Source organism: Scyliorhinus torazame, chromosome 28, assembly GCF_047496885.1.
Source record: "Scyliorhinus torazame isolate Kashiwa2021f chromosome 28, sScyTor2.1, whole genome shotgun sequence".
NCBI lineage: Eukaryota > Metazoa > Chordata > Chondrichthyes > Carcharhiniformes > Scyliorhinidae > Scyliorhinus > Scyliorhinus torazame.
The window spans coordinates 42,691,708-42,707,739 of record NC_092734.1 but is presented as its reverse complement, the minus strand read 5'-3'; the positions used below and the strand labels follow the sequence as shown (position 1 = coordinate 42,707,739).

Sequence of the window (16,032 nt, the reverse complement as noted above, 5' to 3'; positions counted from 1 at the left end):
GGTTTTCCTTGATCCTACCTGCCAAATACTTCTCATGTCCCCTCCTTGCTCGTCTTAGCTCTCTCTTTAGATCCTTCCTCGCTACCTTGTAACGATCCATCGCCCCAACTGAAACTCCACACCTCATCTTCACATAGGCCTCCTTCTTCCTCTTAACAAGAGATTCCACTTCTTTGGTAAACCACGGTTCCCTCGCTCGACGCCTTCCTCCCTGCCTGACCGGTACATACTTATCAAGAACACGCAGTAGCTGATCCTTGAATAAGCTCCACTTATCCAGTGTGCCCAACACTTGCAGCCTACTTCTCCACCTTATCCCCCCCAAGTCACGTCTAGTGGCATCATAATTGCCCTTCCCCCAGCTATAACTCTTGCCCTGCGGTGTATACTTATCCCTTTCCATCATTAACGTAAACGTCACCGAATTGTGGTCACTGTCCCCAAAGTGCTCTCCTACCTCCAAATCCAACACCTGGCCTGGTTCATTACCCAAAACCAAATCCAACGTGGCCTCGCCTCTTGTTGGCCTGTCAACATATTGTGTCAGGAAACCCTCCTGCACACACTGTACAAAAAACGACCCATCTAAAGTACTCGAACTATATCTTTTCCAGTCAATATTTGGAAAGTTAAAGTCTCCCATAATAACTACCCTGTTACTTTCGCTCTTATCCAGGATCACCCTCGCCATCCTTTCCTCTACATCCCTAGAACTATTTGGAGGCCTATAGAAGACTCCCAACAGTGTGACCTCTCCTTTCTTGTTTCTAACCTCAGCCCATACTACCTCGGAAGATGAGTCCCCATCTAGCATCCTCTCCGCCACCGTAATACTGCTCTTGACTAGCAGCGCCACACCTCCCCCTCTTTTGCCTCCTTCTCTGAGCTTACTAAAACACCTAAACCCCGGAACCTGCAACATCCATTCCTGTCCCTGCTCTATCCATGTCTCCGAAATGGCCACAACATCGAAGTCCCAGGTACCAACCCATGCTGCCAGTTCCCCTACCTTATTTCGTATACTCCTGGCATTGAAGTAGACACACTTCAAACCACCTACCTGAACACTGGCCCCCTCCTGCGACGTCAAATCTGTGCTCCTGACCTCTATACTCTCATTCTCCCGTACCCTAAAACTACAATCCAGGTTCCCAATGATAGTGATGGGGAGAGTGAGAAAGAGCGTCATAGTCGAAGGCTTGGTGGGAATCTATGTAAATATGTCCAAGTATTGCCAAGGTTTGACGAGAAGGAAGTGGAAGCCTTTTTCATTTCATTTGAGAAGGTAGCTAAACAAATGAAATGGCCACAGGACATGTGGGTGTTACTGATTCAAACAAAGCTGGTAGGTAGAGCTAGTCAAGTGTTTGCATCAATACCGGAGGAGGTATCTGGAACGTATGAGGAGGTGAAGAAATCCATCTTAAGTGCATATGAGCTAGTGCCTGAAGCTTACAGTAAGAAGTCTTACAACACCAGGTTAAAGTCCAACAGGTTTGTTTCAAACACGAGCTTTCGGAGCACTGCTCCTTCCTCAGGTGAACTTTGTTTGAAACAAACCTGTTGGACTTGAACCTGGTGTTGTAAGACTTCTTACTGTGCTCACCTCAGTCCAACACCGGCATCTCCACATCTGAAGCTTGCAGACAAAGGTTTCGAAATTTAAGGAAAGAATTTGGCCAAACATACATGGAGTTTGAAAGGCTCAAACAGAGTAATTTTGAGAGGTGGATAAGGGCTTTGAAAATAGACCAAACGTATGAAGCTCTTAGAGAAATTAGACTTTTGGAGGAGTTTAAAAATTCAATTCCTGATATAGTGAGAACTCATGTGGAAGAGCAGAGGGTTAAAACTGCGAGATTAGCAGTGGAAATAGCAGACGATTATGAATTAGTTCATAAATCAAAGATTGGTTTCCGACATCAGTTTCAGCCGGTGAGGGATAGAAACTGGGGACATGAGAAATACTCAAGTGGTAAAGGTAAAGGTGATGTGATGGGAGACACTTAAGAGAGTGTACCTCGGATTTTTTTAAAAATCCAGGAGGGTGGAAAAGAAATGAAAAGTTTTGAATGCTTTCACTGTAATAAACTAGGCCATGTAAAGTCACAGTGTTGGTGGTTGAAGAAAAGCACTGGGAAGGTTGATGTGGTAAAACAGGATAAGTCAGTGGGGTTTGTTAGAGTGGTAAAGGAAAGCCAAGGGAAGCGAAGGAGGTGCAAAGTATTGTACAGCCTGTTCAAGAAGTAATTGTTCAGAAGGTGCCAGATGTCTTTAAAGAATTTACTTGTGTGGGTAAAGTTTACTCATGTGCATCAGGAGGAGCAGGTAAAGAAGTCACAATTTTAAGAAATACAGGGTCTAGTCAATCTTTAATGGTAAGAGATGAGGAATTATGTAGTTTGGGAAGAATGTTGCCAGAAAAGGTGGTGATATGTGGAATTCAGGGTGAGAGGAGTAGCGTTCCATTATTTAAGGTAAGGTAGGAAAGTCCAGTGAAGAGTGGTGAAGTGGAAGTAGGAGTAATAGATAAACTATTTTGTCCAGGAATAGTTTATCGTGGGCAATGATATAGCTGGATCGCAGGTGGGAGTGATGCCTACTGCGGTTGATAAGCCAGTGGAAAGTCAGTCAACTGAAGTGTTGAAGGAAGAATATCCTGGGATATTTCCGGATTGTGTAGTAACAAGGTCGCAAAGTCACAGGTTAAGACAAGAGGAGAAATCGAAGAGTGAAGATGAAGTGCAATTATCAGAAACGATTTTTGATCAAATGGTTGAAAAAGAACAAGAACGGGTGGACGATGAGGCGGATATTTTTAGTTCAGGAAAATTGGCGGAGTTACAACAGAAAGATGTAGAAATAAAACGGATATCAGAAAGCATATACGGAAGAGGAGTCTGAGAGGATACCAGAGTGCTATTCCCGTAAAAACGATGTCTTGATGAGAAAATGGAGACCTGTACATATGCAGGCGGATGAAAAGTGGGCAGACGTTCATCAAGTAGTATTGCCGGTAGGGTATAGAAAGGTGTTGCGAGTTGCACATGAGGTACCAGTGGGAGGTCATTTGGGAATAAGGAAAACTCAAGCTAAAATCCAGAAACATTTTTATTGGCCTCGACTACATAAAGATGTAGTTAAATTTTGTCAATCATGTCACACATGTCAAGTGATAGGGAAACCTCAAGCAGTGATAAAACCAGCGCCCTTAATACCCATTCCTGCATTTGAGGAACCTTTTACAAGGGACCTAATTGATTGCATAGGACCGCTTCCTAAAACAAAAAGTGGGAATCAATATCTTTTGACCATAATGGATGTGTTTACTAGGTTTCCAGAGGCCATTCCAGTACGTAATATTACAGCTAAAAGGATTGTGGAGGAGTTACTTAAATTCTTTACTAGATATGGACTACCCACAGAAATTCAATCGGACCAAGGAACAAATTTTACTTCAAAGTTATTCAAAGAAGTTATGGATAGCTCAGGAATAAACCAATTTAAATCAACTGCATATCATCCAGAATCGCAGGGAGTGTTAGAAAGGTGGCATCAGACTTAAAGACAATGTTGAGGGCGTATTGTCAAGATTATCCAGAGGATTGGGATAAAGGAATCCTATTCGTATTGTTTGCAATTAGGGATGCACCTAATGAGTCTACCAAATTTAGTCCTTTTGAACTAATTTTTGGTCATGAGGTAAGAAGGCCACTTAAATTGATTAAGGAAAAATTGGTGGGTGAGAAATCGGAAATTACACTATTGGATTACGTGTCAAATTTTAGGGAATGATTAAATAGAGCAGGTGAATTGGCTAGACAACATTTGAAAGTTGCACAAAATGTAATGAAACGGGTAGCGGGCAAGAAATCCAAAGTTCGTAGTTTTGCCAGTGGGGATAAAGTTTTAGTGTTGTTACCAGTGTTAGGGGAGCCTTTAAAAGCTAGGTTTTGTGGACCGTATCAGATTGAAAGGAAATTAAGTGAGGTGAATTATGTGGTAAAAACACCAGATAGAAGGAAGACTCACCGAGTGTGTCATGTGAATATGCTTAAAAGGTACTTTGAAAGGGAAGGAGAGAAAAAGGAGGTTTTAATGATTCTAACTCAAAGTGACGAACCAAATCCAGATGACTGTGAATTTGACATACCTCAAATTAAATTGGAAAATAAGGATGTTATTAAAAATTGGGATGAATTGTTAAGTTACCTTCCAGAAGAAAAACAAACTGACCTGAAAGAGTTATTGATATCACATGGGCAAGTTTGTAGAGATAAATTGGGAAGTACTAAAATGGCTATCCATGATGTAGATGTGGGAAATGCTGTTCCTATCAAACAACATCCATATAGACTTAATCCTTTAAAATTGGCACAGGTTAACAGAGAGATTGAGAGTATGCTGAAGAATGGTATAATTGAAGTGGGTTGCAGCCAATGGAGCTCACCCATAGTGATGGTACCTAAACCAGACGGTACCCAGCGGTTGTGTGTGGACTATAGAAAGGTGAATGCAGTTACAAGAACGGACTCTTATCCTGTCCCACCATTGAAGGATTGTGGGACAATCTGCTTTTATTTCCAACTTCCAGACATGGAAAGAACATTTAAAACATCGTATGGAGTTCTTCGGTCGACTTCAGGAGGCGGGTTTGGTGATGAACATTGCCGAAAGTGAATTTGGAGAAGCCCAAATCACTTTCCTTGCGGAGTTTCCGTTATCCACAGGACGACGGGAAATAATGCAATTTCTTAGCATGAGTGGATTTGATCGAACATTTGTGCAAACTTTTTGTGGCGTGATTACTCCACTGATGGAATTGCTGAAGAAACGTAAAACATTTCAATGGACAGCGGACTTTCAACGTGCATTTGACTGCCTGAAAGCTGTGATCACCAATGTTCCTGTATTGGAGAATTGCAAGGGACTCTGTGGTCAGATTGAACTAAATGATCTGATTCTAAAGAGAAATGCCGAGGAGTAGAGGAATGGATGGATCGTGCAGAGACTTTGTTCAAAGAGACTGTCAATCGAGAAGGATTTCGGTTGGAGGAAGAAGAACAATGAAAAATGGAGTATATTATTATGCCTGTTTGCGTGTGTTGCTTTTTTTTGAAAACGAAAAGGTATATTTACTGTGTACATTTCTTAGTGGATGGTTCAAAAGTGAAAAATGAAACCATCTTGAAGTTGATGGGGTTTTTTTTTCTTGGGGGGAGGTGTCATGCGAGAGTGCCTTTAAGAACTGGATGTTTAAGCAATGTACCTTTAAGAAAACAGTGATATCATAGAGTGGGTGGAGCTCAGCTCAGTTCAGCTATTTTGCAGTTGGGTTTTTGCAGGTTTTTAGTTTCAGTTTAAAAAGCAGTGGGTGTGTGTGTGTGTGTGTCCAGAGAGCTGCAAGAAGAAGGCAAGGTGCTGGAGCTGAAATCAACCAAACTAATATATCTCTGCCATTCCACAGTAAATATATATATCCTTTAACCTGATGTGATATTGTTTAAAGGTGTTAAGTCTCTTGGAAGTTTGAAGGAACAGTTTAAGGAATTATTTACTGTTGCAATATTTTCTGAGTTATCTTTGAAGTCAGGGGTGTTAAGAGATCCAATGTTTATTTAAGATGTTAAGTTGAGTTCATGGAATAAACAGTGTTTTGTGTTTAAAAACCCACGTGTCCATAATTGTAATCCCACACCTCGGGAAAAAGCCGTGTGCTAGGAAAAGCAACAAATACATTAAAGGGAGAGGTTGGTTGAACTCCATGATACATTTTGGGGTTCTGAAAACGCCTCACCCATAACAGTACACATCGGTACCAACGACATAGGTAAGAGAAGGGACGGGGATTTAAAACAGGAATTTAGGGAGATAGAGTGGAAGCTGAGAGCCAGGACAAACCATGTTGTCATCTCTGATTTGTTGCCGGTGCCACGTGCTAGTGAGGAGAGGAACAGGGAGAGAGTGCAGATAAACACGTGGCTGCAGGGATGGTGTAGGAGAGAGGGTCTCAGTTACTTGGATAATTGGAGCACATTCTGGGGAAGGTGGGACCTGTACAGACAGGATGGTTTGCACCTGAACCAGAGGGGCACCAGTATCCTGGGAGGGAAATTTGCTACGGCTCTTCGGGGGGGGGTTTAAACTAATTTGTCAGGGGGCTGGGAAAACGAGCTGTGTTCCAGAAGCCAGTGTCGAGAGTAGTGAGGAACTGAGGAGGGTATCAAGGTCGCAGGAGTGTACCGGCAGACAGAAAAGTGGGGTGATGTGTGTCTCCTTCAATTCAAGGAGCATCCGGAATAAGGTAGGTGAACTTGGAGCGTGGATTGGTACTTGGGACGACGATGTTGTGGTCATTACGGAGACATAGTTAGAACAGGGACAGGAATGGTTGTTGGAAGTTCCGGGATATAGATGTTTCAGTAAGAGTAGGGAAGGCGGAAAAAGAGGTGGAGGAGTAGCATTGTTAATCAAGGATAGTTTAACAGCTGCAGAAAGGCAGTTTGAAGGGGATCTGAATACTGAGGTAATATGGGCCGAAGTTAGAAATAGGAAAGGAGCGGTCACGTTGTTAGGAGTTTTCTATAGGCCCCCAAATAGTGATAGAGATGTGGAGGAAGAAATTGCAAAACAGATTATGGATAGGTGTGGAGGTCTCAGGGTAGTTGTCATGGGTGACTTTAACTTTCCAAATATTGATTGGAACCTCTATAGGTCGAACAGTTCGGATGGGGCAGTTTTTGTACAGTGTGTGCAGGAGGGTTTCCTGACACAATATGTGGATAGGCCGACAAAAGGGGGGGCCACATTGGATTTGGTACTGGGTAATGAACCGGGCCCAGTGTTAGATTTGTTTGTGGGAGAGCACTTTGGAGATAGTGACCACAATTCGGTGTCTTTCACTATTGCAATGGAGAGGGTTAGGGCCATACGGCAGGGCAAGGTTTATAATTGGGGGAGGGGTAATTATGATGCGATTAGGCAAGAATTAGGGAGCATAAGATGGGAACAGAAACTGTCAGGGAAAGGCACAAATGGAAAGTGGAGTTTGTTCAAGAAACAAATACTGCGTGTCCTTGACAGGCATGTCCCTGTCAGGCAGGGAGGAAATGGCGTGTGAGGGAACCATGGTTCACAAAAGAGGTTGAATGTCTTGTCAAGAGGAAAAAGGAAGAGTATGTAAGGATGAGAAAACAAGGTTCAGTAGGGTCGCTTGAGGATTACAAGGTAGCAAGGAATGAGCTGAAAAAAGGGTTTAGGAGAGCTAGGAGGGGGCATGAGAAGTCCTTGGTGGGTCGGATCAAGGAAAACCCCACGGTGAGAAATAAAAGAATGACCAGGGTGAGGGTAGGGCCGGTCAAGGACAGTAGTGGGAACTTGTGCATGGAGACAGAAGAAATAGGAGAGGAGTTGGTGAATACTTTTCTTCAATGTTCACAAAAGAGAGGGGCCATGTTTGTGAGGATGAGAGTGTGATTCAGGCGGGTAGGCTGGAGGAAGTAGATGTTCTGAGGAGGGATGTATTAGCAATTTTGAAAACCCTGAGGGTCGACAAGTCCCCTGGGCCAGATGGGATATACCCAAGGATTCTTTGGGAGGCAAGGGATGAGATTGCAGAGCCTTTGGCTTTGATCTTTGGGTCCTCGCTGTCCATGGGGATAGTGCCAGAGGACTGGAGAGTGGCGAATGTTGTTCCTCTGTTCAAGAAAGGGAATAGGAATGACCCTGGTAATTATAGGCCAGTTAGTCTTACTTTGGTGGTCGGGAAAACAATGGAAAAGGTCCTGAAGGATAGGATTCATGACCATTTGCAAAGATGCAGCTTAATCCGGGATAGTCAATATGCATTTGTGAAGGGTAGGACTTGCCTCACAAATTTGATTGAATTCTTTGAGGGGTAACTAAGTGTGTAGATGAAGGTAGAGCAGTTGATGTCGTATACATGGATTTTAGTAAGGCGTTTGATAAGGTTCCCCATGGTCGGCTCATGAAGAAAGTAAGAAGATATGGGATAGAGGGAAATTTGGCCAATTGGATAAGTAACTGGCTATCACATAGAAGACAGAGGGTGGTGGTGGATGGAACATTTTCAGACTGGAGACCAGTTCCCAGCGGTGTACCACAGGGATCAGTGCTGGGTCCTCTGCTATTTGTGATTTTTATCAATGACTTGGAGGAGGGGGCTGAAGGGTGGGTCAGTAAATTTGCTGATGACACCAAGATTGGTGGAGTAGTGGATGAGGTGGAGGGCTGTTGTAGGCTGCAAAGAGACATTGATAGGATGCAGAGCTGGGCCGAAAAATGGCAGATGGAGTTTAACCCTGATAAGTGCGAGGTGATTCATTTTGGTAGGAAAATTTTGAATGCGGATTACAGGGTCAACAGCAGGGATCTGAGGAATGTGGAGGAACAGAGAGATCTTGGGATTTATGCCCACAGATCTCTGAAGGTTGCCACTCAAGTGGATAGAGCCATGAAGAAGGCTTATAGTCGGTTAGCGTTTATTAACAGGGGGCTTGAGTTTAAGAGCCGTGGGGTTATGCTGCAACTATACATGACCCTAGTGAGACCACATTTGGAGTATTATGTGCAGTTCTGGTCACCTCATTATAGGAAGGATGCAGAAGCATTGGAAAGGGTGCAAAGGAGATTTACCAGGATGCTGCCTGGTTTGCAGGATAGGTCTTATGAGGAAAGGTTGAGGGAGCTAGGGTATTAGGAAAGGTTGAGGGAGCTTTACTCAGAGAGTGGTTAGGGTGTGGAATGGACTGCCTGCTGTGATAGTGGAGTCGGACACTTTAGGAACTTTCAAGCGGTTATTGGATAGGCACATGGAGCACACCAGAATGACAGGGAGTGGGATAGCTTGATCTTAGTTTCGGACAATGCTCGGCACAACATCGAGGGCCGAAGGGCCTGTTCTGTGCTGTACTGTTCTATGTTCTATTATTAAATCTCCCTTCTCATCCTCTAAAGGACCAATATTTAACTTAGCCACTGTTTTTTGTTTTATATATTTGTAGAAACTTTTACTATCTGTTTTTACATTCTGAGCAAGTTTACTCTCATAATCTATCTTACTCTTCTTTATAGCTTTTTTAGTAGCTTTCTGTTGCCCCCTAAAGATTTCCCAGTTCTCTAGTATCCCACTAATCTTTGCCTCTTTGTATGCTTTTTCCTTCAATTTGATACTCTCCTTTATTTCCTTAGATATCCATGGTCGATTTTCCCTCTTTCTAGCGTCCTTCCTTTTTGTTGGTATGAACTTTTGCTGAGCACTGTGAAAAATCACTTGGAAGGTTCTCCACTGTTCCTCAACTGTTTCACCATAAAGTCTTTGCTCCCAGTCTACCTTAGCTAGTTCGTCTCTCATCCCATTGTAATCTCCTTTGTTTTAGCACAACACACTGGTGTTTGATTTTACCTTCTCACCCTCCATCTGTATTTTAAATTCCCCCATATTGTGATCGCCCCTTCCGAGAGGATCCCTAACTATGAGATTAACAAACAAAGAACAAAGAACAAAGAAATGTACAGCACAGGAACAGGCTCTTCGGCCCTCCAAGCCCGTGCCGACCATGCTGCCCGACTAAACTACAATCTTCTACACTTCCTGGGTCCGTATCCCTCTATTCCCATCCTATTCATGTATTTGTCAAGATGCCCCTTAAATGTCACTATCGTCCCTGCTTCCACCACCTCCTCCGGTAGCGAGTTCCAGGCACCCACTACCCTCTGCGTAAAAAACTTGCCTCGTACATCTACTCTAAACCTTGCCCCTCTCACCTTAAACCTATGCCCCCTAGTAATTGACCCCTCTACCCTGGGGAAAAGCCTCTGACTATCCACTCTGTCTATGCCCCTCATAATTTTGTATACCTCTATCAGGTCTCCCCTCAACCTCCTTCGTTCCAGTGAGAACAAACCGAGTTTATTCAACCGCTCCTCATAGCTAATGCCCTCCATACCAGGCAACATTCTGGTAAATCTCTTCTGCACCCTCTCTAAAGCCTCCACATCCTTCTGGTAGTGTGGCGACCAGAATTGAACACTATACTCCAAGTGTGGCCTAACTAAGGTTCTATACAACTGCAACATGACTTGCCAATTCTTATACTCAATGCCCCGGCCAATGAAGGCAAGCATGCCGTATGCCTTCTTGACTACCTTCTCCACCTGTGTTGCCCCTTTCAATGACCTGTGGACCTGTACTCCTAGATCTCTTTGACTTTCAATACTCTTGAGGGTCCTACCATTCACTGTATATTCCCTACCTGCAATAGACCTTCCAAAATGCATTACCTCACATTTGTCCGGATTAAACTCCATCTGCCATCTCTCCGCCCAAGTCTCCAGACAATCTAAATCCTGCTGTATCCTCAGACAGTCCTCATCGCTATCCGCAATTCCACCAACCTTTGTGTCGTCTGCAAACTTACTAATCAGACCAGTTACATTTTCCTCCAAATCATTTATATATACTACAAAGAGCAAAGGTCCCAGCACTGATCCCTGTGGAACACCACTGGTCACAGCCCTCCAATTAGAAAAGCATCCTTCCATTGCTACTCTCTGCCTTCTATGGCCTAGCCAGTTCTGTATCCACCTTGCCAGCTCACCCCTGATCCCGTGTGACTTCACCTTTTGTACTAGTCTACCATGAGGGACCTTGTCAAAGGCCTTACTGAAGTCCATATAGACAACATCCACTGCCCTACCTGCATCAATCATCTTAGTGACCTCCTCGAAAAACTCTATCAAGTTAGTGAGACATGACCTTCCCTTCACAAAACCGTGCTGCCTCTCACTAATACGTCCATTTGCTTCCAAATGGGAGTAGATCCTGTCTCGAAGAATTCTCTCCAGTAATTTCCCTACCACTGAAGTAAGGCTCACCGGCCTGTAGTTCCCGGGATTATCCTTGCTACCCTTCTTAAACAGAGGAACAACATTGGCTATTCTCCAGTCCTCCGGGACATCCCCTGAAGACAGCGAGGATCCAAAGATTTCTGTCAAGGCCTCAGCAATTTCCTCTCCAGCCTCCTTCAGTATTCTGGGGTAGATCCCATCAGGCCCTGGGGACATATCTACCGTAATATTTTTTAAGACACCCAACACCTCGTCTTTTTGGATCTCAATGTGACCCAGGCTATCTACACACCCTTCTCCAGACTCAACATCTGCCAATTTCTTCTCTTTGGTGAATACTGATGCAAAGTATTCATTTAGTACCTCGCCCATTTCCTCTGGCTCCACACATAGATTCCCTTGCCTATCCTTCAGTGGGCCAACCCTTTCCCTGGCTACCCTCTTGCTTTTTATGTACGTGTAAAAAGCCTTGGGATTTTCCTTAACCCTATTTGCCAATGACTTTTCGTGACCCCTTCTAGCCCTCCTGACTCCTTGCTTAAGTTCCTTCCTACTTTCCTTATATTCCACGCAGGCTTCGTCTGTTCCCAGCCTTTTAGCCCTGACAAATGCCTCCTTTTTCTTTTTGACGAGGCCTACAATATCTCTCGTCATCCAAGGTTCCCGAAAATTGCCGTATTGATCCTTCTTCCTCACAGGAACATGCCGGTCCTGAATTCCTTTCAACTGCCACTTGAAAGCCTCCCACATGTCAGATGTTGATTTGCCCTCAAACATCCGCCCCCAATCTATGTTCTTCAGTTCCCGCCTAATATTGTTATAATTAGCCTTCCCCCAATTTAGCACATTCGTCCTAGGACCACTCTTATCCTTGTCCACCAGTACTTTAAAACTTACTGAATTGTGGTCACTGTTACCGAAATGCTCCCCTACTGAAACATCTACCACCTGGCCGGGCTCATTCCCCAATACCAGGTCCAGTACCGCCCCTTCCCTAGTTGGACTGTCTACATATTGTTTTAAGAAGCCCTCCTGGATGCTCCTTACAAACTCCGCCCCGTCTAAGCCCCTGGCACTAAGTGAGTCCCAGTCAATATTGGGGAAGTTGAAGTCTTCCATCACCACAACCCTGTTGTTTTTACTCTTTTCCAAAATCTGTCTACCTATCTGCTCCTCTATCTCCCGCTGGCTGTTGGGAGGCCTGTAGTAAACCCTCAACATTGTGACTGCACCCTTCTTATTCCTGATCTCTACCCATATAGCCTCACTGCCCTCTGAGGTGTCCTCCCGCAGTACAGCTGTGATATTCTCCCGAACCAGTAGCGCAACTCCGCCTCCCCTTTTACATCCCCCTCTATCCCACCTGAAACATCTAAATCCTGGAACGTTTAGCTGCCAATCCTGCCCTTCCCTCAACCAGGTTTCTGTCATGGCAACAATATCATAGTTCCAAGTACTAATCCAAGCTCTAAGTTCATCTGCCTTACCCGTAATACTTCTTGCATTAAAACATATGCACTTCAGGCCACCAGACCCGCTGTATTCAGCAACTTCTCCCTGTCTGCTCTGCCTCAGAGCCACACTGTCCCTATTCCCTAGTTCTCCCTCAATGCTCTCACCTTCTGACCTATTGCTCCCGTGCCCACCCCCCTGCCATACTAGTTTAAACCCTCCCGTGTGACACTAGCAAACCTCGCGGCCAGGATATTTATGCCTCTCCGGTTTAGATGCAAGCCGTCCTTCTTATACAGGTCACACCTGCCCCGGAAGAGCTCCCAGTGGTCCAGATAATGGAAACCCTCCCTCCTACACCAGCTGTTTAGCCACGTGTTTAGCTGCTCTATCTTCCTATTTCTAGCCTCACTGGCACGAGGCACAGGGAGTAATCCCGAGATTACAACCCTCGAGGTCCTGTCTTTTAACTTTCTGCCTAGCTCCCTGAACTCCTGCTGCAGGACCTCATGCCCCTTCCTGCCTATGTCGTTAGTACCAATATGTACAACGACCTCTGCCTGTTTGCCCTCCCCCTTCAGGATGCCCTCTACCCGTTCGGAGACATCCTGGACCCTGGCACCAGGGAGGCAACATACCATCCTGGAGTCTCTTTCACGTCCACAGAAGCGCCTATCTGTGCCCCTGACTATAGAGTCCCCTATTACTATTACTCTTCTGCGCTTTGACCCTCCCTTCTGAACATCAGAGCCAGCCGTGGTGCCACTGCTCTGGCTGCTGCTGTTTTCCCCTGATAGGCTATCCCCCCGACAGTATCCAAAGGGGTATACCTGTTCGAGAGGGGGACAACCACAGGGAATTATGAATCAATCCTGTCTCATTACACAGGACCAGATCTAGGACCGCTTATTCCCTCGTAGATTCCATTACATACTGTTCTAGGAAACTATCGCAGATACATTCTATAAACTCCTCCTAAAGGCCGTCTTGACCGACCTGGTTAAACCAATCGACATGTAGATTAAAATCCCCCATGATAACTGCTGTACCATTTCTACATGCATCTGTTATTTCTTTGTTTATTGCCTGCCCCACCATAATGTTACTATTTGGTGGCCTATAGATTACTCCTATCAATGACTTTTTCGCCTTACTATTCCTGATTTCCACCCAAATGCATTCAACCTTATCCTTCAGAGCACCGATGTCATCCCTTACTATTGCCCGGATGTCATCCTTAAATAACAGAGCTATACCACCTCCCCTACCATCCACTCTGTCCTTCTGAATACTTTGATACCCTCAGATATTTAACTCCCAGTCGTGACCATCCTTTAACCATGTTAAAGTAATAGCCACTAAATCATCGAAATTCATGATGATTTGCGCCATCAACTAATCAATTACGGTAAATACCTTATTCCGAACACTATGAGCATTCAGGTAAAGTACACTTATGTTGGCTTTTTTACGTCTGTTTTGAATCTTAACACCTCGATCAGTAACCTCTCCCAAGTTATATTTCGTCTTAGATTTTCTCCTAATTTTCCTCGTCGTTGAACCCATATCTTCATGTAACAACCTGCCGCGTCGCTTACCATCAATGTTTTTACTTCCCGTTTTATTCCTTTTACTGGTCCTATTCACGGAGCTCCCCTCAGTCACTGTACCTTGTACTGTCGCCCTTTTTGATTTTTGACTATGGCTTCTCTGCCTTACACTTTCCCCCTTACTGCCTTTTGTTTCTGTCCCTGTTTTACTACCTTCCAACTTCCTGCATCGGTTCCCATCCCCCTGCCACATTAGTTTAAACCCTCCCCAACAGCTCTAGGACATCGGTTCCAGTCCTGCCCAGGTGCAGACCGTCCTGTTTGTACTGGTCCCACCTCCCCCAGAACCCATTCCAATGCCCCAGGAATTTGAATCCCTCCCTCTTGCACCATCTCTCGAGCCACGCATTCATCCTATCTATCCTGACATTCCTACTCTGACTAGCTCGTGGCACTGGTGGCAATCCTGAGATTACTCTCTTTGAGGTCCTACTTTTTAGTTTAACTCCTAACTCCCTGAATTCAGCTTGCAGGACCTCGTCCCATTTTTTACCGATATCGTTGGTGCCTATGTGCACCACGACAGCTGGCTGTTCACCCTCCCCCCGCCCCAGAATGTCCTGCAGCCGCTCCAAGACATCCTTGACCCTTGCACCAGGGAGGCAACATACCATTCTGAAGTCTCGATTGTGTCCGCAGAACCGCCTGTCTATTCCCCTTACAATTGAGTCCCCTATCACTATAGCCCTGCCATTCTCCTTCCTGCCCAGCTGCGCAGCAGAGCCAGCCACGGTGCCATGAACCTGGCTGCTGCTGCCTTCCCCTGGTGAGCCATCTCCCTCAACAGTATCCAAAGCGGTATATCTGTTTTGCAGGGAGATGACCGCAGGGGACACCTGCACTGCCTTCCTACTCTTGCTCTGTCTTTTGGTCACCCATTTTCTATCTCCCTCAGTAACTTTCACCTGCGGTGTGACCAACTCGCTAAACGTGCTATCCACAACGTCCTCAGCATCGCGGATGCTCCAAAGTGAGTCCATCCGCAGCTCCAGAGCCGTCAAGCGGTCTAACAGGAGCTGCAACTGGACACACTTTTTGCACGTGAAGGAGCCAGGGACAGTGGACGTGTCCCTGAGCTCCCACATCGCACACGAGGAGCATGACACGGGTCTGGGATCTCCTGCCATGTCTTAAACCTTCGGTAAACTTATACAACTACAATTCCAAAAAATGAAAGAAAAAAATGAATAAATTAGACAATGAAAAGAAAAAGAAACAAGAAAAACGACTTACCAGTCACTTATCAAGGATAAAAAGCACCTTCTCCCAACCCAGCTTTGAATTCCCACCTAGCTTCAAATTCCCAAACTTACTCTAGGTTGTGTCTCACTCTGGCTGTGTCTTCTCTGGCTCACTGGGAGAACTCAATTTGGTATCACCTACAAACCTCTTAACCATTTCAGTGTAAATCATTGATGTACATCAAAAGCAAAGGACCCTGCAGGATCCTACGGGAACTAGCCTTCAATTCACAAAAGCAGCCAAACATTACCCTTTGCCCCCTACCACCAAGATAACTTTGGATCCAATATTTGCCCCTTTCACTACGATGCCATGGATTGTTACTGTTCAAACCAGTTGATCACACCCTGCCCTGTGCTCCTGTACCTGCTCCGTAGACCAGTTTCTGGAGGTTCAGAGCCGACTGCTGCTTGAAGACATCAGCTGCCCGCTGAGCGAGTCCTTCTTTCCACTTCAAACCTCCTTCAGAAATCAGAAAGCAAATGTATTAACACAAAATCAAAACAGCAGAGACTCTGGAAAACTGAAAACTCTGGAAATATACAGGAGGATAAAGGGGACAAGAATAAACCAGGTGCTCTGGTTTCCTCCCACAGTCTAAAGATGTACAGGTTAGGTGGATTGGCCATGATAAATTGAAAAGATGTACAGGTTAGGTGAAGGGATTATTGGGATCGGGTGGGTAAGTGAGCTTGGGTGGAATACTCTTTCACAGTGTCGGTGCAGACACAAAGGGTCGATTAGCCTCCTTCTGCACTGTAGGGTGCTATGAAATGAGATTATTATATAGGACAAGAGGGGAAGAGGAAACATTTTGCTGTCACAGTAACAAATGCCCAAAATGTTACCAAAAGGCACG

The 16,032-nt window shown here is 45.0% G+C and overlaps 1 protein-coding gene across 3 annotated transcripts in view; it reads right to left on the bottom strand.

Moving 5' to 3' along the window:
• Nucleotides 1-16,032, bottom strand: part of LOC140403425 (ribosome biogenesis protein BMS1 homolog) — a 246,155-nt gene that overhangs the window by 149,137 nt on the left and 80,986 nt on the right. For all 3 annotated transcript variants that reach the window (XM_072491337.1, XM_072491339.1, XM_072491338.1), the window contains exon 11: nt 15,540-15,635. In XM_072491337.1, coding sequence (XP_072347438.1) covers nt 15,540-15,635 — 96 coding nt within the window. The remainder of the gene's footprint in view (nt 1-15,539; nt 15,636-16,032) is intronic.